The sequence below is a fragment of the Sparus aurata genome, chromosome 15 (genome assembly GCF_900880675.1).
Source record: "Sparus aurata chromosome 15, fSpaAur1.1, whole genome shotgun sequence".
Lineage (NCBI taxonomy): Eukaryota > Metazoa > Chordata > Actinopteri > Spariformes > Sparidae > Sparus > Sparus aurata.
In genome coordinates this window covers 13634663-13662143 of record NC_044201.1, presented here as the reverse complement: position 1 = coordinate 13662143, position 27481 = coordinate 13634663, and the positions used below count along the sequence as shown (strand labels likewise).

At 41.1% G+C, this 27481-nt stretch overlaps 2 protein-coding genes across 2 annotated transcripts in view; one reads left to right on the top strand and one right to left on the bottom strand.

Annotated features, from left to right (window-relative positions):
• Window positions 1-48: 48 nt before the first annotated feature.
• Window positions 49-7598, bottom strand: tsnax (translin-associated factor X). The gene is made up of 6 exons (XM_030442964.1): window positions 7289-7598; window positions 6164-6253; window positions 5937-6051; window positions 5331-5461; window positions 1471-1592; window positions 49-672 (listed from the first exon to the last, which is right to left on the bottom strand). The coding sequence occupies exons 1-6, from the start codon at window positions 7302-7304 to the stop codon at window positions 295-297; spliced, it is 852 nt and encodes a 283-aa protein (XP_030298824.1). The 5' UTR covers window positions 7305-7598; the 3' UTR covers window positions 49-294.
• Window positions 7599-9728: 2130 nt separating this feature from the next.
• The window catches only part of egln1a (egl-9 family hypoxia-inducible factor 1a), a 28488-nt gene continuing 10735 nt past the window's right edge, over window positions 9729-27481 (top strand). Inside the window, exons 1-2 of the mRNA XM_030442455.1 lie at window positions 9729-10738; window positions 23909-24028. Coding sequence (XP_030298315.1) covers window positions 10034-10738; window positions 23909-24028 — 825 coding nt within the window. The 5' untranslated portion in view covers window positions 9729-10033. The remainder of the gene's footprint in view (window positions 10739-23908; window positions 24029-27481) is intronic.

Genomic DNA, 27481 nt, shown 5'->3' with positions numbered 1-27481 from the left:
AAAATAAAATAAACACACGCAGCACATTACCAAAACACATACCAAAGGTATATTTGGCACAGAACATTTATTCATGCAAAACAAGTGAAGTCATCAGATCCTTATCAAAGAAAATAAACATTGTCTTTTATAAAGCTGTTTTTATTGGAATAATAACAACATAAAGCATGTTGCGAGACATTAAACATCTGTCAAACGGTATTGAAAACACAGACGATCATCCAACTGGAGCAAAAATAGAGCAGACATTGACACCAAAGAGAACATAATGTTGAAATAAAAAAGCTGCAGGACTCAAACCACTCCTTCCTCAGGGTCGATGAGCGTGGTCCTACTGGAGAACACGTCAGCCAACATGTGTTTGGGGATTTCTGAGCCACGGACGCGCAGGGTGTAGCAGGCGTCCTCCACTTTCCCCAGGCTCTGTCGCAGAGTGTGCAGCTTCTTGGACACCTCATACGGGCCCGTGTTCCCGATGTAAGAGAAGCCGTCGTGGATCTGCCGCAGGAACTGGCTCAGCTGGAAGGGTGTGTCGATGTCCCCGTTGCCCACGCTGCTGATGCACATCCTCATCAGCTCTCCGGTCAGGTCGGCCACGCCGAGCAGGTAGTCTGCGGGCGTCACCTGGAAGGTCAAGACCTGAGCGCCTGGCGGCAGGGCTTCAGCTGAGCCCTTAGGGGAAAAAAACAACCACACATCGATGTTGACAGACATTATGTAAGACGTTTTTCAGCACTTTTGGACAAATCAAACCCAGCAGGGTTTTTACACAGGGCAGATGGTGACAACAGTATTTCCATTTTTACATTGTGTATCGAGTATAGGCCAATTTCTTCCAAGAATGGTGGTGCTTCTACCACAAAACATTGAGGCTTAAGCAATTATGTCCAGATCACAGGCACTCATCATTTTTGGAAAATTACAGAGTGGATAAAATGACATAATGACACATAATGCTTCGAAATGATGCCATAGTAATACCCAATGTTGCCTTTGTGTTCCATTATCACCATAAACATTATCATTATCACCGTTTGACAGAGTGGGGGAAAAAACTGTGGAAAAGAAAAACATTCTTGTTTAAGCTAACATTCTGTCAGGTTTTGCAGCTAGCAATCCCTTCACCATATGAATGTGGAGCGGTAATCAACAGACATAGCAGCAAAGAGGAGGATCCTGCTCACTGTGCGTTCACAGGACCGCCTCTTTGTGGAGTTCTCTGTCCTGATTGGATAAAGTGGGCAGGGATGCCAGAAAACTGATTTTCTCTTTTACGCAGGAGGACAGGAGACATTTTACTGACCAAACACTCTATATGAATATGGAGTTTTTTAACACTTATTTTAATATAAGAATACAACTAACAGCAGCTTTAGACTTTTGTTGCATTCTTGTTTAAAATGCAGAAGACTATATAAGATGTGAAAGAAACTGCATGCAGCTGAACTACACAGTCCTCTTGAAATTTACCTTGACATCAACCTTCTCAGTCCTCATGAACACCAGTCTGGCGTTGATCTCCTCCAGGCTGATAAGGCTGCGGTGACGGATATAGTGCAGGAAGGAGACGGCCTCCACATACTCCTGGATCCCTAATGCATGAAATTACATTGAAACGGTTCACTGCAAGACAAATACTTCGCTGCTGTTGCCGCTGCTGAATGTAAACAGGATTTATTTACATTTGTGATTTACCAAAAAATAAAATCCTACCATTACTGAATAACAGGTCAGCCATGTATCACATGAGCATAGCCTGCAGAGTGTGTGTAAACACTACATGGTATCTGTCCAGTGTAGATCACAGATGCAGATAATGATTCAAATAAAACCTGTTTCCTGTTGCTGTCTTTTGATTCAACAACAGGGGCCATTTTTGCAGCAGGCTGAGATGACCCCCTCATTTGTTTTCTGGTCCTGTGTAAACAACAATCAAATAATGACAGGACGGAAGACTTTGTGTCCGAAGTTTACTTTTGGAGCGGCAATTGAACTTCAAAGGGCCTCGTATCTCCACGGAGCTAAACCGCAGTGTGCTACAGGGAGCTGGGAGGAGAGCGCGGTTCATCTCCAACGACTTTCACTGCTGTTGTTTTTTGGCTTTCAGTCCAAATCACAGCAGCATTTACATGCAGCACGGCCACTAAATGTGCTTCCACTTCACATTTTGATTTTATGAAAATGCGATGAAGAGTTAGGATAAGACCATCTAACCACAAACCTCTTTTGTCTAAAGAGGCGTCCCATACATATCATACATATTCTTCAGTTTTAGCCTTGATTTGAGGTGACATTGTGTAGATATGTGTCTTTACCAGCTGTGAACGTCCTCCGTTTTTGTTCGTCAGCAGATTCCCTGTGCTATTTTTAGCTCACAGAGAGAAGTGTGCTCATCAAGCTAACAGCACTGCACCCTTAGTAGGCTGAGTGAGGTGCAGTATGTCATACTTGGCTCTATGTACTGTCTATCAAGCAGTGAACCATTTAAGGTTCAAGGCTGTTTGCTCAGTCATACTTTTAGATGCTTATCAAAAATTTCACAGCAGCAGTAAATTATTCCTTGGAACTGACTAGCCATTGAAGTCTTACTCAAAACATAAAGTGGTTAACATAATACCAGATTATCAGATAATTGCTGCAAACACTAGCTGCCATTAACTAGTTAGCTCAGTTAGCCGTGCAGCTAGTGGTCCAAACTGGGAGTTCGGGGCACCAGAGGAGTGTTGGCGTTAACATCACTAGTCCAGGAACTTTGGACTGGGATGGGCCAGAGCTAGCTGGTTAGCATGATAACTTCTGTAGATATATCTTCCACACAATACTGTATGTCCTAATGTAAAACAGTTATTTTCTTCAAATTCTGTTGTATTTTCAATTAAAATTCTTAAATATTGTAACTTTAACATACAGTGTACAGATGTATGTAAATGCTTACACTATCAAATGTGCGCACGCCAAAGTAACAGGTTGCAATACATCCTCTACCATAATGCCAATCAGCTGCCCAATCAGATGCCTGCCAAACAAAGGAGACGAGCCAAAACACCCTGGTTTTCCTGTCTACATACTGAAAACGGAGATTCTTAATATTTTAAGGTCCAGTGTGTGGGATTTAGTGGCATCCAGCCGTGAGCTTGATTACGACCAACCGATCACCCCTCATTCCACTCACTTCTACGTTAGCTGCTAAAAAGGACCTTTTTAGAGTCAGGATTTGGTTTGTTCATTCTGGGCTTCTGTAGCAACAAAGCGGTGCAACATAGCGGCCTCAGTGGAAGAGGCCCGGCTCCCTCTGTCAATATAAAAGGCTCATGTTAGGTGACAAAAACCTGACTCTTGGTGTCAGGCGATTATACATATACTTAATAATATTATACCCCATTTCTGCCAATAGATTCTCCTAAATCCTACACAGTGGACCTTTTAAGTAATCTAAGGTGCATTATGTAAATGTGAGGAATTCCTTACACTTTTAGTATTAAGATGATCTGTCTATTGTTTACCATTTTGAGCAAATGAAAGGTACCATCCATTTTTGTGTTTGTCTTTCAGTTTTCTCAAATGTAAATAACAGCATATAATAATACTCACATTGTCAAGGGCTTCAAATGAACGGCTTTTTCATGGGACCATATCCTGTTCTCATATAGTAAGCGCTAGTGGTCACATATTTTAAGCCCAGCCCATATTTGGCAGATTTTTCATAACCTTTATCAACACACGCCTCAAACATCTAAACATTGATAGCGTCCCTACAGCTGTGACACTGCCTGAGAGACAATACAACACAATCTGAGGCGGACAGGATATGACATGAAAAGGTTACACAGGCTTTGAGGCCAGCAGGCGGAGTCCAGTTCCTGAGTTTACTGCCAGGAGCTGTTTGTGTTATTTACTCTGAGGCAGCAGTCACCTTTGGTCACTGAGACCCGGGGAAAAAACAAAATATTACTGGAGATGATGTCTAAACAATGACTCTCTTTTACTGGAAAAGCTGATGGAAAAGGTGAGGGCCGACTGTGTGAATGTCCCCAGATGATTTACAGATTAATGGAGCTTAATGTTTGACAACAGAGCGGTTCACTCGGTTGCAGGTGAACCCTGGGAAATGCCCCATCGGTTCACTTGTGTTTGCACTGTCTCATAGCTTTGAGCTGGGTCAGGCAAAACAGCTTATCAAAAGAGCCGCTCTGCCCTGTTATCAGTGGCAATTATGTTCAGATTTAGCCCACAATATCGTTAATGGTCCTTATATAAAAAGAGCAGACCCATTACACATGCCTGGAGACTTCACGTCCAGCCAAGATTATCTGGAGAGCCCGGTCTCAATCTAATAAAGACGATAAAAATGGAAAAAAAAATGAAGCATCTAATTGGTGGGAACTGCCACTGGTCACGTCGCAGAGGATGCAGCGGTGATTCCTGAGTGACCACAATCTAAAAACGACTTCCCCAGCTGCTAGATAACAGCTCAGCCTCGCTCCCAGTAATGCTTTTCCTCCAAACTCTGCAGACATTTTGGCTACGCTGACAAAAACTGATATTGATACTAGGTGGATAACAAGTTTATCAGAGGGTGTGTCTATCAAACCCAGGCTTGCACCAAGGTCACGCTCTCACACTATCAGACACTTCACAATAAACCTCAAGAATAAATAGGAAGATTGAGCTGATAGCAGCATGGCAAAGACTGTTTTCTTGTGAAAGCGCCTGTGATATTGCTCGAGGTTGTTTGTCGGTCAGAATTTCATAATTATATTTAAAGAATTCAAATTTTTTATTATATCATAGTTCATTAACGTCAGACTCGATATGTTAGGCGAGGCGCTAACTGTGGCTGACAGTCGGACTAATTTTGTGATTTCTGAATAATGTAATTAATTGATGTGGTGATGGGAGGGATTGGAGAGGACCATTAGGATTCTTCATTGAATTTAAATGAAGGTAGATAATATAAAAGACAGAGTTGGGCTTTTCTTGGATAAACTATCACCTTATTTTTTGCAAAAAGGCTAAAAGGGGATAAATGAGGAGGAACAACAAAACATAAATGTTTATCTTGAGTAATTTAATCAAAACAGCCTATGACTTATTTTTAGCTGGAAAAAAAGAACTGCTTGAACTTACAAAATTCCTCTGATATATACAATTAAATTCTTTTAAAGCGACGATACAGGCACCGAACTGGAAAATATGAAGTGTCCAATTTCTAAGGAACTACCTGGACTAAACTGCAACATACTACAATATTATAACATAATAAACAACTGCATAGAGCTTATTTACAAGCTTGTTTCTTTCTTAAACGAAAAAGGTCAACGGAAACTGACCTGGAGTGAAAGCTCTGTGAAACTGAAAGATGTCCTCTCCTCTGAGCTCTTCAGCAATTTGACCAATTTTTTGCCTGACTGCATCCAGTTTAACATCTGCTTCATTCAGAATTTCCTCTGGATCTGCCACACTGCCAATCAAGAGAAAACACAGAGAAAATAAAGTAAGACATGCAAGTGTTTTAACTTACCCTAAAGAAGGAGTCAGATTGTGTAATTCCAATGCTTTTGGACAGTCGTTTTGTATTTACACAGACAACTGTCCTGAAACTGGACACCAAAGCAGAAAGACTTTTTGAAGTTGGGTCACAGACAAACATTTTCTTCACACTATTCTTCCTTCAAGTGATTTTAATTTCCCTTGTGCACCATTATGGCATTTCCAAAATAATAACTAAAGGCTGATGTAGCCCGACCCAAATGTGAAAGAATTAAGAAATACTTCAGTGTTATATTGTAGGCCTCCTGAAACAGAACAATTAAAACTAAAGCCACAGTTAGAATAGGTTAAGCATCAAATTCAGCTGCTGAGATAATTGCAGAAATTGATTAGCCTTCTCAAACTTACCTGCACCAATTAACATGTCTTTCTATAATCGTATATACCTGGTCACTCTATGTAGAAGAAAAATGGTCCTCTTGCTCTCAATGGTGACGTCTCGACTGATCTTAACGAGACGCTCATATTTGTCGTGTTTGGTGTCAAGCTCCTGCTGGAAAACTGAAAAGACATTAAATAAAAAGGTTTGTTTGCTTACACATGTATGAACTTAATGAAATACAGCAACCATGCGGATGAAAATGCTGTGAAAATGCCAAGGACATGCAGCTACCTTTGAAAACTGTGATGATAGGCGAGGCCTGGGTGGCGCTCGCATCGCGATCCTGCAGTGCATCAGCATTTTTCCGAGGACATCCTTCACCTGACGAGTGGCAGAGAGTGTCAGGTGATACTGCAGTGTGTGCTCAGGAACAAACACCTTTAGTTACTGACATTTTCTGTAAACTGGCCTCATCAAATTGAAGAGGCACTCCAATGATTTTGCACATGGAGATCACTTTGATAATTTACCTAAATGCCATTTAAATGTTTAATGGAAAGTATGGATGAAAACATGACTGAATTGTGTTGGCATTTATCGGAAATTAAGGATACCTTGGCCTCTGCTTGACTCGATTCTTTTTTATTTTTAATCTGTCTTGCACAATGCACGTTTACTTATACAGCACCATTCAGACCTAGGGCATAGAATCACATTAATTATAATAATAGCCTAATTAAAGTCCACAAATTGTATTAGGGGTGTGATGATAAATCCCCTAATAACTTTTTAAAGGTGTGAACTAGAACTGAAACAATAAGACAACCGACAGAAAGATAATCTGCAGCAATTTTGATAACGGATTCAAAATTTAAAGCAGTTATAAAATCATGAATAATAAAATAAAAACAAGTATGTAGCTTCAGTAATATATAGTCGATGTACTTCTCCTTGGACATAAAACCTTAACTGTGGGTGTGGGATAAGGTGAGGGAGACTTCCTACAGATCGAATTATCGATAGATTAATAGAGAAAATAATTGGCTGAATTGATAAATAGTGAACACACGTAATTGATACCCTGCAAAAACCGTCAAGAGCTGGTCTATGCTCTGGTGTGATTATGAAGAGAGATTCATGCTTGTGCTGTCATTGCTAGAACCACAACATCTTCTGATCACAGAGTAATAAAGCTGAGCTTCATATGGTGGTGGCAAACATTTCTATAAAAACAGTATACATGAATCTGTTTTAGACAGTTCAGTGTGAAGAGCTACCATGCTGCATGTTAGTGTTGTCGTTGACTAACTATTAAGACACATAGCTGTTAGCTAACCGAGTTACCGCATGCTCATGAAAACAAACCGACGATACAACTTTATTTACGTTTTTCGTTGAGTGAAAAGCTTGACTCACCTTCTCGCTTATTCATAGCTTCAGTGCTGTCTCTTGATAAGTTAAAAATACTTTTAGCTCGTTTAGGGTTTAAATTTGACCCGTTTCAGCCACTGAAGTCCGCGCTGCCGACCAAAATATAACGAGACATATGTCAGGATTTTCCAGGGTCACCAGAAAAAACAGCTCCGTTTGCACATAAAAGTTATCATCTCTGGACGATAGTAAACATGCTGAGTAAAGTTTTAATACTCTACAGTGCCAAATAAAACGAGTGAATTTGTTTTTAATGACAGGCATCCGTATGGTCCCCAATCGTCGCGGGGCCTTCGCGCTGTTTACATGCGTATGAGGAAATGAAGAGACGTGCATCATGGGAAATGTAGTGATATGACAAAAATTTGGTTTTTGTTTTATTTGCAGCGTTTTGGCAACTTCCTCAAGAAAATGTTGTTATTTTTATATTTTAGAATGATCCAAAACAGCTTCAAATAATTGACGAGACACAATGAACTGTTTATTTTGAGCTCTAAAACTTGGCCTGGAATATAAACAAATGTGTGTATTTGTTGCTCATTATTTTATTTATTTTTTAATTGTGTATTCAGTGTCATGCATGTGAACCGCGGTGTTGTATTGTCGCAGAGACGATATTTACTCATTCTAGGCATATCCATGTGTTTAATGTATTCAAGAGGCAGCGACACAGGACCGCCCCTGCAAGCCAGAACACTTTCTGTTTCCAGTTTAAAAAAAGAAAGAAAAAGAAACAGATTAAGCAACCAGTCATATCCAGTCCCCTCCACCCTAGATTAGCCTGTGTCATTTGTGCTATTAAAAGTATGTTTCATCCAACCTTTTTGATCAGATTACTCGCTTCTCTCCAGTAACCCCTCCTCCAGGGACTCCTGCAGACTGTGTACGTGCCACACAACGGGTGCCAACTTGAGCTTGTGCTTCGCCCTGACACAGCACACTCCATGTCATTCACACCCGCTTCACTTGTTTATGTAATGGGTGATAGACCGCAGCAAAGTATACAAGAAATATTAATATGAACATTAGTTTATGATTAATTAAAAAAAATCCAGTCAAAATGTATGAAAATATGCATTCCGATAGTTTGTTGAAGTCCCTCTCTAAAGCAATCACAAGCTTCACAAAGCGCCCACTTACTAATTAATTAGTCTTTCATAAATGCAGAAACATCTTTATGCAAAATATTCTTTTGTTGTGTGAAAGGAATTTCACAAATGCAAGCCAGGAATGAGGGCAAACACACGTTGACTGATGATGTCTTCAAGTGCACCCTTCAGGCTCCTACATTCGAGCTTCGACCTGCCGGGTTTTCGATCGCCTCAACAAACAGAAGTGCTGTCGTAAAGATTTTCTAAAAATGTTTGCATTCATTTGCATTCATTTATAAATCAAGCAATAGGGAGCTTATTTGTCGGGACGGAAATGTGCACCCACATGTCAACTATAATAGGCTGAGTCCATTGTCCTTTAACTGCAAACACAGTTTCCATATTCACAATCGTTTGTCCCCCAAAAACATGTTTCCTGCGTAAATCTATGGAGCTTGGATCATATGTGAATAAAAGTGCTATTAAAGACGAACTTCTAGCTCTAAACAGACTCTGGCTGAGGCAAAGACAGAAAGAAAGTAGGCTTTGTTTTGTAATATCAAGAGAAACTTAATCAGACATTTAATTTCTATTAACCTATATGCATATGGAGTAAATCAAGTATTCAGATCTTTTTTCCAAACATGCGGAATTCAAAAGTTTTCTCTAATATAGCCACACACATGGAGATAATGTGACCTGATCATCATGCAGGATATTGCATTTCAGATTGTAAGACATTTAATTATTTTGTTTATTATTCTAATTTTTGTTCTCATTATTATCATTATTATTATTATTATTATTATTATTATTATTATTATTATTATTATTACTAATAAAAATAATATTATTGTTGTTGTTGTTGTTATTGTTATTGAAGTATCATTGTAATGAGAAAGCTAGTTGAGGGGGGTAATTTTGAATAATGATTATTGTCTGGTGGTATATTTGAAGTCATAAGTCTGAATTCATTAGATAGTCATAGATATTATAGAATAACATACTTGAGTACAATACAAATACCACAGCTATGCCCAAGTGCATAATCTACTTGACTAAATGCACTATCCGTCACTCCCTGCACGACAATGAACATGATTGGAGCCTGTGGGTCTAGTTAAGATGACATGCTATTGCTTTATCGATTGGCCAGAGGCGAACTTGATCAATCACGGACAAGGTCGCGCTCCTTGTTGACCTGTAATGACATCGATTAACTGCTTCCACGCGTTTTTGAGCCAAGAACTCTCGTAAATCCGACAGCCCTTGGAGGCAGCGTGTGGGGGGCGGGGCTTGTTCGCGGACGTCAGAGCAAGCTGGACCACAGATAGGCAGAGCGCACACCGAGCGGCGCAATGCACTACCCTCGGACCGACAGCTAGCCACCCGCAGAAATGCCTCCCGAAGACCCAGCCCGAAATGCTCGGCCCAGGGCACACGTTGTCGTATTATTTCACTGATAAGACATGTGAAGAGGGCGTCAGTTTGATAAAATGGCGAGGTATTGAGTGCTACTTTTCCGTCTCGCTCGGTGTAGCGTGGCAGAGGCAGTGGATCGTTTCCAAAGTTGTCGGTTAGCAGGGCGCGTGTGAAGGATCGGAATTAAAGGCGCAGCGCACCCGTTGTAGCTGCAAACATGGAGAAGCAGCAGAGCGATTTGGAGCGAGACCGACAGTACTGTGAACTTTGTGGGGAAATGGAGAACCTCCTCAAGTGTGGAAGGTGCCGGAGCTCCTTCTACTGCAGCAAGGAGCACCAGAAACAGCACTGGAAAAAGCACAAGCTAATTTGTAAGGAGGCGGACAAGGCGCAGGTTCCCAAACAGACGCCCGAGCCGACTCCGCCGTCGGGGGACGCCAAGGAACCGGAGAAACTGCGAGAAAAGATCAGCCCCGAGGAGGCGGACAGCGCATCTCTACCGCAAAACACCAACACAGAAGCACCTGAGGTCGGCGACAGACCGGGAGAAGACGGCTCCAAAGACACCGCCACACCTAACGGACAAACCAGCTCATCCTCTCAGAAACTCGCCACGGAATACATCGTCCCGTGTATGAACAAGCACGGCATCTGCGTGGTGGACAACTTTTTAGGAGCAGAGACGGGGCTAGGCATCTTGGAGAATGTCAAAGCCCTGCACAAAACGGGCAAGTTCACAGACGGACAGCTTGTCAGTCAAAAAGGCGACTCCACGAAAGACATCCGAGGTGACAAAATCACGTGGATAGAGGGGAGGGAGCCCCGCTGCGAGAAGATCCGCTTTCTAATGAGTCGCATGGACGACCTGATCAGACATTGTAACGGCAAACTGGGAAACTACACAATAAATGGAAGGACGAAAGTAAGTATTTCAGCAGGTGGAAGTTAAGCTGAATCAACGCTTGTACATTCGTAGACTTCTTACCCTCCCTGAGTTCTGAATAGTATACCCTTGAACACGCATACAGTATTACTATTGTAACACTCAATACCAGGTTTAGTTTTTAGGGTCTGCACTTCAGTTTATCTCGTAAAACTAATACAGCTCAGACTAGTGCAGTTTAATACAACAGCCCTACAATACATCCTAACTTCATTTAAGAATAAGTGCATCCTAAAATGAAAATTCAATCATGGATGGACAGTTGGGAAAGGTTCCTAGTCCACAAAATATTTCTGGAGGTTCACAGCAAAACAGCGTTAAAGCAGTCTCCTAAACAACTGAAGCAGATGAGGACTTGTATATGATAATAAATAAAGCAACCGAGAGAGATGTGAAATGGCACCATACAGCTCGTCCAGGTCCCAGAACCCTTCAAGATCTCAAACTGCACATGCACCCTGTCTGATGTGGACGTGCATGCTTGACTTTGCATCAAGGGCATAAATGAGGTCTTTTGAAATCAATAATGTTTCTCGGGGCTCCTGGAGACTTGGGTAAAGCTGGACTGTGGTTTTCTTTTACATTTTCAAAACAAGTCCCCATCTAATCAAGTTGTATTAAGGAGAACGCTGCAACTCAGTTCTGCTGTGAAGCTCCAGAAATGTTTTGTGGACAGGAAAAGTTCACCCTGACTTTCCATCAGCAAGCTGGTAAGACAATAATTTACAGATTTTCTTTTTGGGGTGAACTTTTCCTTTTTAAGGTTGTATGGTTCCGTTTTCGTTGCAACCATGTTAGAGAGAGAGATGTTTAACATTTAGTCTACCTCTGATTTAAAAAAATCAGCTTTCGTTAATGTACAGTATTAAAGGGCTGCGACTACATCTTATTTTCTCAATTGATTGTCTGGTTCATAAAATGGAAGGATAAATAGTTAGAATACTTTTCAGTTTTCCTCAATCCCAAATTAACACCTTTTTTTTGTTCAGTTTTTATCTTAATAATTATTCAATTATCGAGAAGACAGTTGCAGATTTTGTCTATCGAAAAATTGTTGTGTCAGTTTATCCAAATCCGTCTATAAGTTGTAGCTACTGCAGGTGTGCCTAATAAACTTTAAACTGAGTATACTTTAAGCATACACAAGCATAATGAACACCCTGCACATGTTCTGTCTAATAGACGTGGGCTGCTGCTAAAAGCAGGTACACGGAAACAAGGAAAGACACCCCGCTCACAATTATCAATGCGTGTATTTGATGACATATTTATGCCTTGGTTCTTCTCATAGTAAAAGGACAGTGTGTGTGTGAAAGCGCTGCGGCCATTTGAAATACAGTGGGAAGAACGTGACTGTGTCAGGCTGTATGAAGCCTGAACTGTGCTGCTGAATCATCCACAGGGAGACTGTTCTGTAGTCCACTGCAACCTCTGACCTCGCTGTAGAGAGGCGGCAAACCAGAAGAGTTTTGCTGCAGTAGTCAATTCAGTTGAGTATCACACACAAACTAAAAGTTAGAGGAGACCTACATGCGTCAAGGTGGCAGTGCGGGGGAGAGGAAACTGCGGACAGCTTCTGTTTCACTCTGACGGGTTTTTATATCTGAGGTGTTTGGTTGTGACTCAGGCTGGTTCCTCTGAGATAATGAGCAAGTTGTCCCTGAAACCTCGCCACTCACTATTCTCTAACTGCTGCTTTTAAAAAAAGCAGCCTTCATCAGCCCAAAGAAATGTCAACCTCAGTGCCCCAGCATGGCTTTTGGGTTGTGTGTGACCTGCAACTCCTCTTTGAACCTGATCTTGTCACCATGACCTTGTGGCACAAGACTGACCCAGGAGGGATGAGCTGCTCTCAGCCAACCCCCTCTTCCTCCCTTCTTGGAGAAAATACTCTGAAGTCGATTTGTCACTATTTCATTGAATTAATGTTGGGCTGGATCCCTTTTTCAGTGCAATTTTTTTTTTTTTTTTTTTTTTTTTATCAGGTACATCTAGATAAAACTACCTCTTGCAACCTCTGTGAAGGTTGTAGTGATCAGTTTTTGTAGAGACTGATTTAGAGAGTTGTTAAATCAACTTCATGGTCATTTTGTAGGCTGCTGTTTGAGAGGTGCCTTTGTTCAACCCATCTAGTATAACAATAAGGACAGACTATATATATTTAAAAGACCTGTCAGTGTAACACAATGCAGCTCAGCAGCTCCACAAACAGCAGCCTTCAGAAAGAACATCAAGTTGAATTTACGCTTCTTCAGGGGAGTTTAAAAAAAAAAAAACTGAACATTATAACCTTCATGAAGGTAGGATTTAATGCAGTGGCTGTTGATGTTTATAATATGATACATGGTGTTTCATGTCTAACCTAAACTTACTTCATTACAAGGTTTGCTTTTCATTGTAGAGGAATTTTAGAGTTGTTATTTACTGATCCTGAAGCGTCTACAGATTTTGTTTTCATGTTAGTCACTATCCTTTAGACTGTAAAGATGTTTAAAAAGTAGCATCTGCAGACACCCTGGAGTATAAAGTTTTTTTTATTCCACCTAGCCCTAACTCCTCTTTGAACCTGATCTGGTCACCATGACCTTGTGGCATGAGACTGACCCAGGAGGGATGAGCTGCTCTCAACCAACTCCCTCTTCCTCCCCTCCTCAGGGAAATACTCTGAAGTGGATTTGTCACCATTTCATTCAAATGAAGTTAGACGGACTCCTTTTTTAAGTGCTCCTTTTTTCGAGATAAAACTTACCTCTTGCTACCTCAGTGAAGGTTGTAGTGATTAATTTTTGCAGAGACTGATTTAGAGAGTTGTTAAATTAGCCCTGAGACATGGTCAGTGTAGAGAGTGCGGGTGGACAGAGTTGAAAGTCAGACCCAAGAAAGATCAGGATGAGTACAAAACAAACGATACTCCTGAACACTACGCTAGCCCCTCTCAGTGAGTCGCTGTTTTATATTTGTCACCTTATCATGTTCTGTTATCACGGTGCTTGACATTTAAGGGATCTAGCAGTGAAAGAACACACATTGGATTAAGGCCAGTGGCCTTCGCTTGCTTCAGGTCCTTGGTTTTCTGTGCTGGCACACTGCTCTTACAGTTGGCCACTGTTATTTTTAGGCTGCTCCTCCTGTCCAGTTGTGAATTTCACTGGTTCTAGTTGACATAACTATTTTTCCAAAGCACACTATTCTAGTGAGCTGTCACATTGTACTGTAGATTCCTGCATCTGGCCAATGAGTAAAACTTGACTTCCTCACCCACTGCCCTAGTTGCCTTGGCAAACACACGCCTGGACTGTGACCAGCGAAAATCAGCATGACTTGCACAAATGGAAGGCCGCCAGTATCAATGGCTCAAAGGGATACAACACAATGTAAGCACAATTCACATCGGGAAAGATAGAGGAAAAAGATTTTGCCCAAATAGTTATTTAATGTCATTGTTTCCATTTCCCCCTTTCACTTGATAACATTGTGGGAAGTCGCAGGCAGCAGGACGTGTTTGTTTCTCTGCTGCTCCAGCATGTCGAAGGCTTGCTCTTGCCATTATCAGGGACCATTTAAAGACGTTTGTAGCAACAGCAGCAGTGTGATTTTGCTGTCACTGACTCGCTGCTCTTCAATGACTGTTAGTATGTCCAGTATGTAAAACAGTGCCATTCTAAGCTGAAGCTGCGTTATAAACATTCTCACTGCTAATTTACACAGCTGTCATGTATATGCTTATGTTAATGTATTTGAAACATGATAACTCTTGTCTAGCATGACTTTTTGTTGCTAAATATGTCATTTAAATTCTGTATTTAGCTACATTGGCCCTCAGGGAATGGACTAATAATATAACGCAATACATATTGAGATGTTGCTCTCACTTTGTGCACCTGATGGACAGTTAACTATAATCTAACAAGACGGCATGACACACATTTTGAACACAGTTGCGTTATTGTTTTAGGCATAACTCACCAATGTAACAAATAAAACAAGCTTTCATGGATGGATGAATTCCCCTGTGATGAAGTTAGAACTACACATGCACTGTCTGCCATGTTGCCAGCTCCCTTCATAGGTGCAAGATAGCCACAGTATCGCAATATCTAGGGTTAGGTGGTTAAGGTTAGGGGTTAGGGAAATTTCAGGAAAATATGCTAGCAATCTATCTTTCACTTTGTTAATTGCATGTCTTGTCTCTCTTTATTTGGCAAATAGATTTCCCTCAAAATAAGAGTGTAGGGAGGTGGACAGACAGTGTGGAGCAGCCCAAAATACAACAGAGATATGGGCAAAATAAAAAACATAAGCAAGCAACTGAGAGAAAAAAAAAGTGTTTTGGAAATTCCTTTGAAAAATACCTATACTAATGTATGACTATCTTTGGGTAATGCCTTTGTTCCCATTAAACAATCTTGCATTTATTTGCAACGTTGCCTTCAATGTACTGTTACAGCTATTACAAAATGCTTATTGTCTCACGGTATAAAGTAATATTGTCGTTTCATTCAGCTCTGTTCCATGGCTAGCCAGGCTTTATATTATCAGTAAAGACTGTTGACAGACGCAAAGAAGCCACCAAGTTTCATATTGTTGTATGTTGAGTTATTTGTTGCGTCATTTGTAATGTCACAGCACGACTGTGGACATGTGTGCTTTCGTAAGGAAGTTGACCGTTGACCTAAATCTTAAAGCTCCATAGAGTAAGTCGGCTAGAGGAAGTCATGTGGTGGTGGTCCTCTGGGTGTCAGAGCAGACTGTAGATTATGCTATAGGCTCCGCAAGTCACTCCTTCCTTCCGCCTTGAGTACCAGTATGCACAGGGCAGCACCTAGCGTGCCACCTATTTCCTGCTTATTGTTTTCTCATCATACGGTAAACAATAATGTGATACTTTTGGAGTTAGTCAGAGCACAGGTTAATCTGTCATTGTTGGTCTAGTAGGAGTCCACACACATTCAGCTTGAGTTTCTAATGAAGGTCATAATATCTTTTTTGTTGTTGCAATCTCTGCATTTGTGAGACATTGAAGAGGTCAAAAAGGGCTGATGGTGTGCTGATAGTTATGCAACTGTGCATAATGTGTGCAGGGGTCCATGAACAAAAGTGAAGCATTTTAATAGGGTATATTTAAATCCAGTTACATTTTATCTTAAGTTTGGATACATGTTTATCTCTTCGTTTACTATGCCGTGACTGTCTTAGCAGGAGCTGGACGTGATCCAAGTGGAGCTTTGAGAAAGAAGTCTTCTGTTTTTGACTGTTTGCAGCTGTAGAGTCAAAGACAGGAAGGAATTATGGTGGTTGGAGCATGACACAAAGATAATTGTAAATATAAAAAAAATATTTATTACATGCTTAGGAAAGATTTATTTGCATCAATTCAATACAAAATGTTTCTGATAGGTATCAGTGAAGTATTTTATTATAATTAGCCACATTGATCAGTATGATTGTCCTCTCTGCAGAATGAGATTAGGCTATTAGCTGATCGTTCATATAGAGCTTGTATTACCTGTCTCTAGTACTTAAAATCTGATGAAGCACTTTGCCTCCAAATGGCTTCTTTTGCTTCAGTTTTTCAAATGGTATTCCTTGCTGTGCGAATTGTCTACAACTGGCAACAAGAAAGTATCGGTGACTGATCCAATTACAGAATGAGCTCACTTGGCTCACACACAGGCCTGATGGAGCCATTCAGACAGACTGAGCAGTCAGTAAGAAGTTACTGCACAAAACAGAATCAGTACTGAGGTGTCTGCTTCGCACTGTTTACAGGACAGTTTTGATAATGAGCTGATGCTCTTTGATTCTGCCAAATGTGCTGCTTATCCTTTTTAATCTTATGTCTTGTCAGAGATTAATGGTAGAAAGATCAGGCTCATAGGAGTGGATCCCAACATTGATTTTTTTTCCAGATTAAGCTTTAAGAAGGGCAGAGTTTAGCCTTTTTGTTTATCTTTTGTTTGTCTATGGGAGGCACCAGCAGAGTGTGCTAATATCTACGAGGCCAAAGACTCCTTCACAATCCCCTTCAGAGTTTATTTGCGTAACAATACCAGAAGGTGTTGTTGCCTTTCCGTTGCAACATGTGCAGGTGAAGTGTAGTGCCGCTGCTGTATACGTCCCTCTATTGTTCACAGCCTACAGTAAAGAAGAAAAGGATAAACTAGGTCATTACTTTAAACAGGGATTTCCTCTGGAGGCAGCACCACTGTCTAACGGATAAAACAGTGAGCTGTCCCGGGCTTGGGCCCAAACTGTCTTGGTTCCCACACTCGCCTGCGCTACGAGGTCTCCATCCCAACTGTTTGTACTCGTGTTTGGATAAGCATCTCTTCTGTGAAGTGAGCAGACCCCTCACAGCTCTTCCTCTCTGCTCCACCCCAGTTCATGGCTTGCATCAATGCGTGAACCATGGATACACTGATAGTATCACGGTGATCAGTGTATCCTTCCAAGAGATGATCAGGTCAACATGAGGTTAGAATCATCTTTATGTTGGGATGGAGCAATTTGACGGAGTAACTGCCTTTTACCTGCTGCAGAGATATGTAGCAGTATGCAGGATAGTTTACATATGACACAGTCAGTGCTTTGAAATGGTCAACTTCACTTGGATTTCCTAAATATAAATTCTCCAAGCTTCTTTTCTTTATTATTTTTTTCTTTTCTTTTTTTTAAAAAAGGACTCATATCTGTGCATATCAGACATGTGCGCCGGAACTGATCAATGCAGACATATTTCTCATTGGCAAATATGTCCTGTTGACAATCTTCCTCCAGCAATAGGTGCAGCTAGTGGGGATACTCTCAATGTTGCACCTGTAGAAGTCACAGAGTATCCTGTCGTCCAACTTGAGCCTCTTTGGCTTGCAGAAAGAGTATTAATGGCTCGCCGTCTTTTTAATGGTGTCAATATGGTGAGGTCAGATTCCCAGAGGAATTCGCATCCTTTGTTCTGCTGACGTTGAGGTGGAGGTTGTTGTCCTGTCACCAACATTTCAGGGCTCTGGCCTCCTCTCTGTCGCCATGTCATCGTCGACAATCAGGCCAATGACAGGTGACAGTGTTGGAGCTGAGGGTGGCCACAAAGTTGTGTTGGGGCTCAGCACACGGCACTGTGTTGAGAGTCAGGGCGGAGGATGTTGTGATGCCAATCAGCACTAAGTTAGGTTTAGGGACCCAATTCTTTAAGCTTGAGATGCATCTGGAGGACACACTGGTATAAAATGCATAACTATAGTCAAGGAACCTTCATTCTCACACGTGTGTTCCTCTGGTCCAGTTGGGGGAGGGCAGTGCTGTGGTCTAGGGTAATGGCATCATCCATTGATCTGTTTGGTCTGTATGCAAATTGCAGTGAGTCATGGAGGGAGGTAGGAGCTGATGATTGTATTGAATAAATGCTCGACACACTTCATGATAGTGGTGAGTGCTGCTAAATGACAGTCATTCAGGGACGGGGACAATGGTGGGCTTTCTGAAATGGATATGTTTAGAAATATAAGTGCAGCTGAGATGATTATTTGGTTAACCCATTAGTATATCAACAGAAAATAAAGATTGATGATCAATGATAGACTAATTGGTACAGGTACAGTTATTTAACTAGTTACTGAAAGGCATTACTAACCTTAACAACTCATTCCCCTCTGAATATAGGCCATAAAAACATTTTGAAGCATGCCCGGTCCGCCTGTTTAAATTCCTTTCGACCCACATGAGCGACAACAGGGCTGCTTCTTCACTTATGCACCACTTGGCAGAGCTTTAATAAATCCATTAGATTTCATAATGGAATTTTCATTATTTATGATTCTGTACCAGCGCTTGTGACGAAAATGCAAGAATACCACAAATGACCCTGTGAAGCAGAAACACTGAGGTGGTCCTCGTGTGTGTGTGGCTCCACATAATGCTTTCACATGCACACCTTTAAGTTCGTTATTAAACTGTAAAAAAAAAAAAAAAAAAAGGCAGAGTTTTGAAGTTTGGGCGATAGATTTGATAGTCGTAGTTGACATAAAGAACACTGATCGTGTAGAAATGATCCAATGATGTGAGGGGTACCCAGGAGTTTTGCCCCCAATAACATTGGTTGCATAATGACGGCAGTTTAATATTTCTGTTGAAACATAATGAGCTCCTTCAGAATATATATTATTAATTAGGATTAAATGTAAGATTTTGGTTTTACTTTATTATTTTGTTGACATTAACGTAACAGGAACACAGTCATATTCAAAAAATATAAAAAATTTAATTTAAACTTGTGAGTTTTAGTTTACAGTAAATCATCCGGTCTTGCTTGACTGAAATGATGTTAGCCTTGCTCGTGCCTGTCATGGCTCATCAAGTTCAAGTTTGATTTATTTTAGGTTTGAGTGTCTGTTGTCTGAAACAAATTGGTAATGAGAAAGAAAAATAAACAGTTGCGCACAACTTGCATGGAACAGATGAGTCTCTCGCGCAGAGAGGGATCCTTGGCTATAATCTCGCACATATAAAGGGTTTAAAAGTAGTACATTTCTCACTTTTTGATTTATTAAATTTGTTGTAGATGCAAGACAAAAATGGATTATGAGCAAGAACAAAATATTGACTTTGGGTCATTGTTACCTCTTTTATCAGCAGTGACATCTTATGGAAATAATAAATATTCAAGTACTTGTCAGATATATCAATAGTTTTAGAATTGTTGAATAATGTAATTGGTTAAATGTAGAACAACAGTAATGACACTGAAATGATTCTTTAATGTTTCTCTTCTCACTGTCACTCTAAATTTATATGCATCTGCAGCAAAAAGTTTGCCTTTCTCTTGGCCTTACTGAAGGCCTCAGTTATCTAGTTTGATGACCTCCACTTCTCTCTTTTTCATCTTCTGCCTGTAAATGCCAGTCAGCCTCTGAAGTTGTGCCTGTGGAATGTAAATAAACAGCACGCAGAGCGAGGTCAACCTCCTAATGAGGGCCACCGTGGAACGCGGAAGAATAAGTGGCTGAGAGGAACGGAAGCTCAAATATGGAGAAAGGTCAGAGGTGGAGATGGCAAGGAATGATGCCCTGCTGCAGAGTAGAACTTGTCATGTTTGGGTGGAGAAATTATACTGGTTATTCATTTAGACCAGGTAAAATGTAGTATTAAGTTCTGTATTACATTTAGTTTGTTGTGGTGCAGTCAAAGAGGGAATACTTGCAACTGAGCGTGTACAGTTATACTGTATACTAGTGTCTTTTGCCAGTGCAAAAAATTCTGTGCCCTGAAGTATTACTGCCGCTGACATAGCTTTCATCAAGGCTTTAGTTTAAATCCAACTGTGGTTCTGTTACTGTGGAGCTGATCAAAAGTGTGCCTCTGCTGCTGTGCATCAGCTTGCTAGATCCTCATGACCAGATCACATGAAGGGCAAAATGGAGTTAAATAGCATTTCATTCAAGGTTGGCATTTACAACTACTAGCTGATCTGCTTTTCATTATTTTAATGTTTCCTGTGGATAATTTGGTACACCCTCTTTTAAGTGTGCTCTCAGTGCTCAGTGTGATATGAAAGTTATTTCTTTAGTTCTGCTTTATTACCCTGTTCTTATTTAGGTAGCACTGCACCGTGCCACTAGCTACAGGCATGAAGCTGTGTTCATTGGCCAAGACAAGAAATTATAGAAATTGAGGAAAAAACAAGAGTTAAAATTTGCTTTGGAGCTCTCTGTGAATTTCTTCTAAAAAGCTGATTCTTCTAAACAGCTGCTAACATTTGCTATATAGTGATAGCCTATAATATAAAGCCTATATACCTCTAGTTGTTGTTGTTGACCAATGATGGAGGTACTATAAATTTCTTTGTTTCTCACCATAGGGGTGGGCACCCAGTTCTCTGGTGTTACGCTGCCCACAATCTATTTGGAGTATGAGTTCAACAGGTGGCAGATTCTTGCATATCGAGGGTTTAAAGCAAAAGGGGCGAAAATAAGCTTTAGACATAATTTTAAAGGTCTTGATGAGCTCTATCAAATGGTAAAAAAAATATGGTCCCAATAATAGTTACTTAATAAAGGCTGAAAACAAAAAGGCGTAAGTGGAAAAATTTCAACTGAGTTTGGAGAGAAATAGGCGTAAGTGCACTGAGCTTAGCGCACAGAAGGCGTAAGTGCAGGTCAAGTGCATTTACGCCTTTAGTGCACTAAAGAATTCATAGAAGTTTTGTTTTTAATCAAATCATTTAATCAATGAAAAGTTTGTTTTAGCTCTCCTGTAAAATTCGGAAAATGTCACTTACACCCCTTGCGCTCCAAACCCTCGATATAGGGTTTTGAGAAACGGTAGCTGGCAGGAATCCAAACTTGCTTTAGTTAACAGCTTGTATATTTTAGTATCACTCTAGCTGACATGGTCACCAGGAATAGTCTTGCATGTTTTTTTTCCAGTGCCAATACCGATTATTAGCAATTATGGAGACCAGTAACTTACATTCGGAAGTGATATATATTTTCATAAAAAATGTATAATACCAGTCAAAGAATATAACTAAGTACAATTCACTCAAGTTCTGTACAATTTTGAGCTACTTGTACTTTTTCACTTTCTGCTACTTCATGCTGCTACTCTACTACATTTTGAAGGCAAATAATCGTATTTTTTCCCCCTACATGTAATAACTTCCATTTCTAGACTGAACCAGAGCTGTTCCACTCTGCAGATGTACCATGTCTACAGAATTTGGCCCAGAGCCTTCAGTGTTGTTAGGCTTTTTCTTGTGACATGTAATCAGTCAAATTGTGTTGTGGGCAGGACAGTGAGTCAGCTTCATCAGAGTCAATGTAGAGCTTTTTAAATTGGATACCAGCAGTGACGGCAGATGTTGTCAACGTGATCGCCTCACAACCGCGCAAGATGCAGTCATTTCTGAGAAGTCATATAATAATAGTAGTCACAACTGCGTAGTCATGAGTTGGAACTTGAAAATGTTGCGGCCATTGTGGCTGCTGTGGTCTCATCGCAAGACGGACTCCAGTTTATTAGATCTGCAATCACACCTAAAACGACACCAATTCCAATAACCGGGGTGCTGAAAATGCTGAATATCAGTTCTGATAATCGGCTCGACTGATAATCAGTCAGAATGAAACTGCTCCTTAATGATCACTTGTGAACAACTCAGCTTATGTAGCAGTTAATCTTTCCTGTGGTAGGTGAAGCTTTCCAACAGCTGTCCGGTGTAAGGAAATGAAAGGTGAAACTGCTGTGTTCGACTTTTTGCCAAGTACCCAGGCTCTCACACCTCAGCCCCCCCCCCACACACACACACACACACACACACACACACACACACACACACACACACACACACACACACACACACACACACACACACACACACACACACACACACAAACACACACACACACAACCACACTTTTCCTAGCAGAGACTGTTTACCCATCTCCAGCCTTGTAGCGTGAGCCAAGCAGTTAAGGGTGGGAGGGGTGACATAGACGAGGATCGGCCAACCTTCCTCACGCTCTGCACGTAGCACAACCATTAAAATACTGCTCCCGCTGGAAAGAGGCCAGGAGTCAAAGTTTATAGCAGTTCACTCCTCTCTTCTGCTTCAGCCCCACCCCTCTGCTTTCTGTCTGTTCCTCTCTCCCTCTTTCTCCCTCTTTTACACACATACGCGGACACAGAAAAGCTTACTGTATTGCGTTTTACTGACAGGAAGCCTTTGTCACTTTGCGTGCCCCTCACCCACCCTGATTCCCAGCAGCCTTTTCTTCTGGGGCCCACCCTCTTTTTAAGAATCGATGAAGTAGTCAGTTAATGCAGGTGGAGCGAGACCCCCCTCACCCTCCTTGTGTTCATGTCGGAGTTTTGTTGTTTTTCGGCTTTGAAGGCCCTGATATTGTGCATTCCAGCGGTAACCTGCATCACCTTAAAAGATGCTAGTACAATGTGGACTGACGCAGGCAACTGTCTTCACATGCGCAGGAAAATAAGATTCAGACGTCACATTCAAATGTCACATTAAAAAAAAATCACTTTCACTGAGCGTAACAAAACTTCGCAAGTAGAGATTTTGCAAGACAGTTACTATGGCTCTTGATCTTGTGATTCTGTTCAACTCTTTGAAGTTTAAATATTTTGAAGCATATCATATCATTTCTCTGCAGTCAGGATATATTCAAACATAGAGAGACCGACATTATCTTGACACGAGACCCAGCAAAGGAGTTTAGTCTGCCGTGAGTGTTTATAATAATGTTGCTATGGTCTATGTTGATCCAAGTGCATGGAAGAATGTGGAGGAACTTGCCTTTTTGTTTGTCATATCACTGCTTAGACATGGCGCATGAGGGCTGAATCTCCTCTATGCATTTGTGCACGTTCACTGCTCACCTCAGCTTTTCCACATGGGCAGATCCACATGCAGTTTCATGGTATCCCAAAAGTGTTGATTGTAATTTCCAGTGCTTATTGTCTAATCTGATATAATATATGTAGTCTGATATGGCAGACCGTGTTCGAACTGATTTAAGATGAAAACAGATTTTTTGACTCCTCTAAGCTGACATCATGTCTTTCATGAAAGTGTTCCTGTGACAATTCCCCCCAGCAATGGGCGAGTCACCACTTGTGTGTGTCCTATTCCCAAGGGACTTTCTGTGCCGTACGAGTGCGTTCGGTCGCTGTTTACACCAAGACGTTTAAAAGAGCTCATAGGGGTTCACTGCCAACACCCAAGCAGATCATGCAAGTCTTAATAGAGCAGGAAAAGGCAAGGGGAAGTTGACGTGCAGCACAATATCTCCGGTTTATTTCCTTGTGGGTTTAAAGTTTATAATGAGGCAGCTGTGTTGTGAGTGGCCGCTGCTTGTATCAATCTTGGGGCAGGTGAGGCAAGGACAATGCGATCGGACTGTGCCAAGCCTGTCTGCTGCCCGCACTGCAGCTCTGACTAAATGGATCCACACCAGCAGTTGTATTTGCACCAGCGCACGCAGTTTTAATGCAACTGTCACTGTGTCTTCTTTATGTTAATGCCATACTTCTGTTTACTTCTTTAACGATACCCCAGAGATGTAGACTTTAGTAAATGTATTCATTGACCCAACATATGTGCTTTAACTAATCATGCTTTTTCCTCTCCTTTTTCTTCAGGCAATGGTGGCGTGTTACCCCGGAAACGGGACAGGATACGTGCGGCATGTGGATAACCCCAATGGTGATGGGCGATGTGTCACATGCATTTATTACCTTAATAAGGATTGGACTGCCAAGGTTTGTAAGCTATGTGTGGATGAAACAATGTTCAATTGTGCCAAATGGTCCACATTTTTCTTGTTTTTAACTGTGATTTGAAATGATAACTCAAGTAACCGTCCAAACAAAATCATAAGCAAAAAGGCTATGTCCTGTCACAAGCCTATGACGAGTCAGCATAGTTCTTGTCTCCGTGGCAGGGTCATCACCCTCCATCTTACCTCATTCCACATCCGAGCAGAGTCAGTGGTAGAGGTTACGTGTCAGTACGTGCTGTTCGGCTACTCTCTCCATTATAATCCCATTAAAAGGCAGAGAATCCTACTAATCCAGACACACCCAATCAGGGAGAAGAGCTGCCATATTCAACCTCCCACACATCCATTGTTCCTCTTGCAGGAACTAGGAATTACAGGCAGACAGAATAAAGTGACAGAATAAAGTGATAGAATTGTTTCTGAAAAAAACTACAATACGTACCAAATAAGCTGTTGAACTTGAGGCATTATTTGGTTGGTGGTTTCTGGAGGAATATTTATATAAAGGTTGAATACATTAACATTTCTGTCCCAATTCAAACAGGATGAAAAATTGTATTTCTAGTCTCACGCCACTGACCACATTACATATTTTTCTAGAATTAGTTCCCATGGTGGACCAATGGAAGGGGCGCATCCAAGGGAATGGGATAATAAATGCAATAACCTTTTTCAATGTGAAAGGATGAGTTCAGTATTTCAAAATAAGATACACAGCTGCCAGCCTTCTCCTACTCTGATCAGAGTAGCCACAACAAATCGTCACAAAAGTTCTTGCTACCAAAGATATTTTAAGAACACAAAATTACTTGTTTTTTCCCACAATTTAGTTTTTACCCCATGGCACCTGCCAAGTGCCACAATTCTTTGCAACATTTGCAGATAGACCAACATGTAGGCTTGGTTTGATCAATGTGAACTCAAGGGTTTAGAGTAGGGCTGTCAAAGTGAACGCGTTAATAACACGTTAACGCAACATCCTCTTGACGTCGTAAATTTTTTTAATGCGCGACTAACGCTCGGTATTAAAAAAGAAAGAAACGCGCATTGTTTGATTTACGGCCGTCGATGGCACCTGTAGTCTTGATCCAGAGGGTGGCAGAAGAATAAGAAAGGGAATCAGAAGAAGAAGAAGCGGGGTTGGCGTTAGGGAAAAACACGGTGGACTGAAAAGCGAAAGTGAAAGGAAATGGAGAAAGGACTGATAAACGGCAAATTCACTTTCACTGCCAGATGGTTCGGTCGATAGGACATAAGTTATCTGCACGTACTGTCGACATGAAATGAGTTACCATTGAAGTACGACGAGTCTCAAATATCATTTGCAAGCCAAACACATGGCAGATGCAGAGAGCTGCCCCCCCCCCCACCAAAAGCAGACATCACCATGTTTTGATCCCATTTAGGGTGAGGTTATATTTTTTGAGCCTTTTATTTTCCTGCATGATTTAAAGTGTTGAATAAACATTTTCATAAAGCAAGCATATTTGCCCTTTCTTATGTTGTTAAAAGTAATAAGAACATGAAAAAAATTTGCCCAAAAAATTGCTATTAATTTGCTATTAATCGCAAGTTAACTATGGACAAAATGCGATTAATCTCGATTTAAAAAATTAATCATTTGACAGCCCTAGTTTAGAGGTAAATGTTGTTGGATAAGTCGCGGTAAAGGAACTTGCCTTTCTAAATCAAAGACAGATAAACAGGATGCTGCACAGCAGGAAGTAAAACAAGGCTTTCTGACAAAACAGCATCTGTAAGGTGGAAGGATGCCTCTCCAATGTCATGACAATTCAAGACTCATAAGTACACAGTAGATCGTCTTCCAGACTTCTTCACATACCTGACCTCCAGACCTGCATGAATATTACCTAATTACAGGAAACTATGTTTTGCCTCTGGATGCGAGTTTGTGGTAGAATGCAGGCCATGTATGAATCACTTTTGTAGCCATGGGTGCTACTGAACATATTGATTTGATGACATTATTAGCTTTCAACCAAGGAACAAGGCAAATTGAATGCTTATGTTTTGGAGACCTATCTCCTGCTATAGGGTGGGGTAGACAAAAACAAACACCCTATTGAACGGTACTTTATCTGTGAAGGTTGAGTGTGTGCAGTGCACTCATGTCTCAGCGGAATAATTTAAACCTGTGGTTGCTTTTCCTCTCTCCTAATGCAGATTGTTTTACTTTAGTTATCAAGATTTTTAAGATAATTTCCTTTGACATTTTACTAAACCCACAGGTACAGTCAATTTCTTTTTTTGACAAATGTACCTGTACATTTTGTGTGCATGACTTGGCATTTTGGGGTTAATTTAGGTGTCTATGATCAAAAGCATAGACATAGGGGTTGGGCGTTATGTCAAAATTTTCAATCTGGCCACCATCAGCCCATCAGTCAGTAACTGCTGATATATCATCCCAGCTGTGTGCCAGCACATGCAATGGGAGGAGTCTTCTCCTCCCCACCCAGGGCACTACACACATTTTCAGCAAAGGAAGAGCTAGTTTGCTAAAATAAGACAAAGTCACCAGTTTGGGATTTGTTGTGTTTTGTTTTAAAAAGGATGAAACCAGCAAGCCAAAGGACCTTTTAGAAGCAATTTGCTGTCTCTGTAAGCACATGGTAACGGCAATGGACTCTAAGGCCTTGTCAACACGTACCAAAACAATCTTTTTTTCCTCAGTCTTCCTCGGCATCGTTTCAAGAATATTTGCGTCCATACGGATCCACTGAAAACGACTCAAAACGCTGTAGTTCATATTCCAGGCCTATAGGTGGTGCTTGAAATTCACCAAAAACCAAGAAGAAGAGACAGATCATGCGCATAAAGCTTGCATGCTGTATACAAACAGACAGTAGACGGAGAAACCAAGCACAACAAAAAGAAGATGAAAATGGCTAGTACAGGGAACCACAATCGTTTGTGTGGACCGATAATGACGTCGAACTGCTGCTGCGACTCACACTCGACTACAAGGCGAGTAAGTTGCAAGAAACACGAACACAAGCAGGGGCCCGTTTCAGAAAGCGGGTTTTGTGAAAACTCTGAGTTTGTTAACCCTGAGATGAGAGAAACTCTGAGTTTTCAGTTCCAGAAAGAGAGGTAACTTAAACTCTGGGTCTGTTACTGCGGTAACTTACTCTGTGAACATAACCTGCTCACTGGCAGGTTTACCTGAAGAAACCCTGAGTCTGAAGGAGCTGTCTGACAGCGGCTGTCCTTTCCTCTGAGTCCGATCATGTTGAAGCAGAAATAATTTACATAGTTTTACACCAGGAGGAGAGTTAAGATTCATTTAGATGAGCTCTCACTCCCTGACGAGGACTGAACCGAACAGCAGACCGTTTCTCATCAGTCCGTCATTTATATTCTCCGGCTGCACAGCGAATAGCAGGCTACACGTCATCGCTGACGTGCTCTC

Coding starts and splice junctions, on each gene's coding strand:
- tsnax (XM_030442964.1), bottom strand. Junction 5,462..5,936: donor CTTCTACATAGAGTGACCAG/GTATATACGATT, acceptor CTTGATTGGCAG/TGTGGCAGATCCAGAGGAAA. Junction 673..1,470: donor CTGAGAAGGTTGATGTCAAG/GTAAATTTCAAG, acceptor TTTTCCCCTAAG/GGCTCAGCTGAAGCCCTGCC.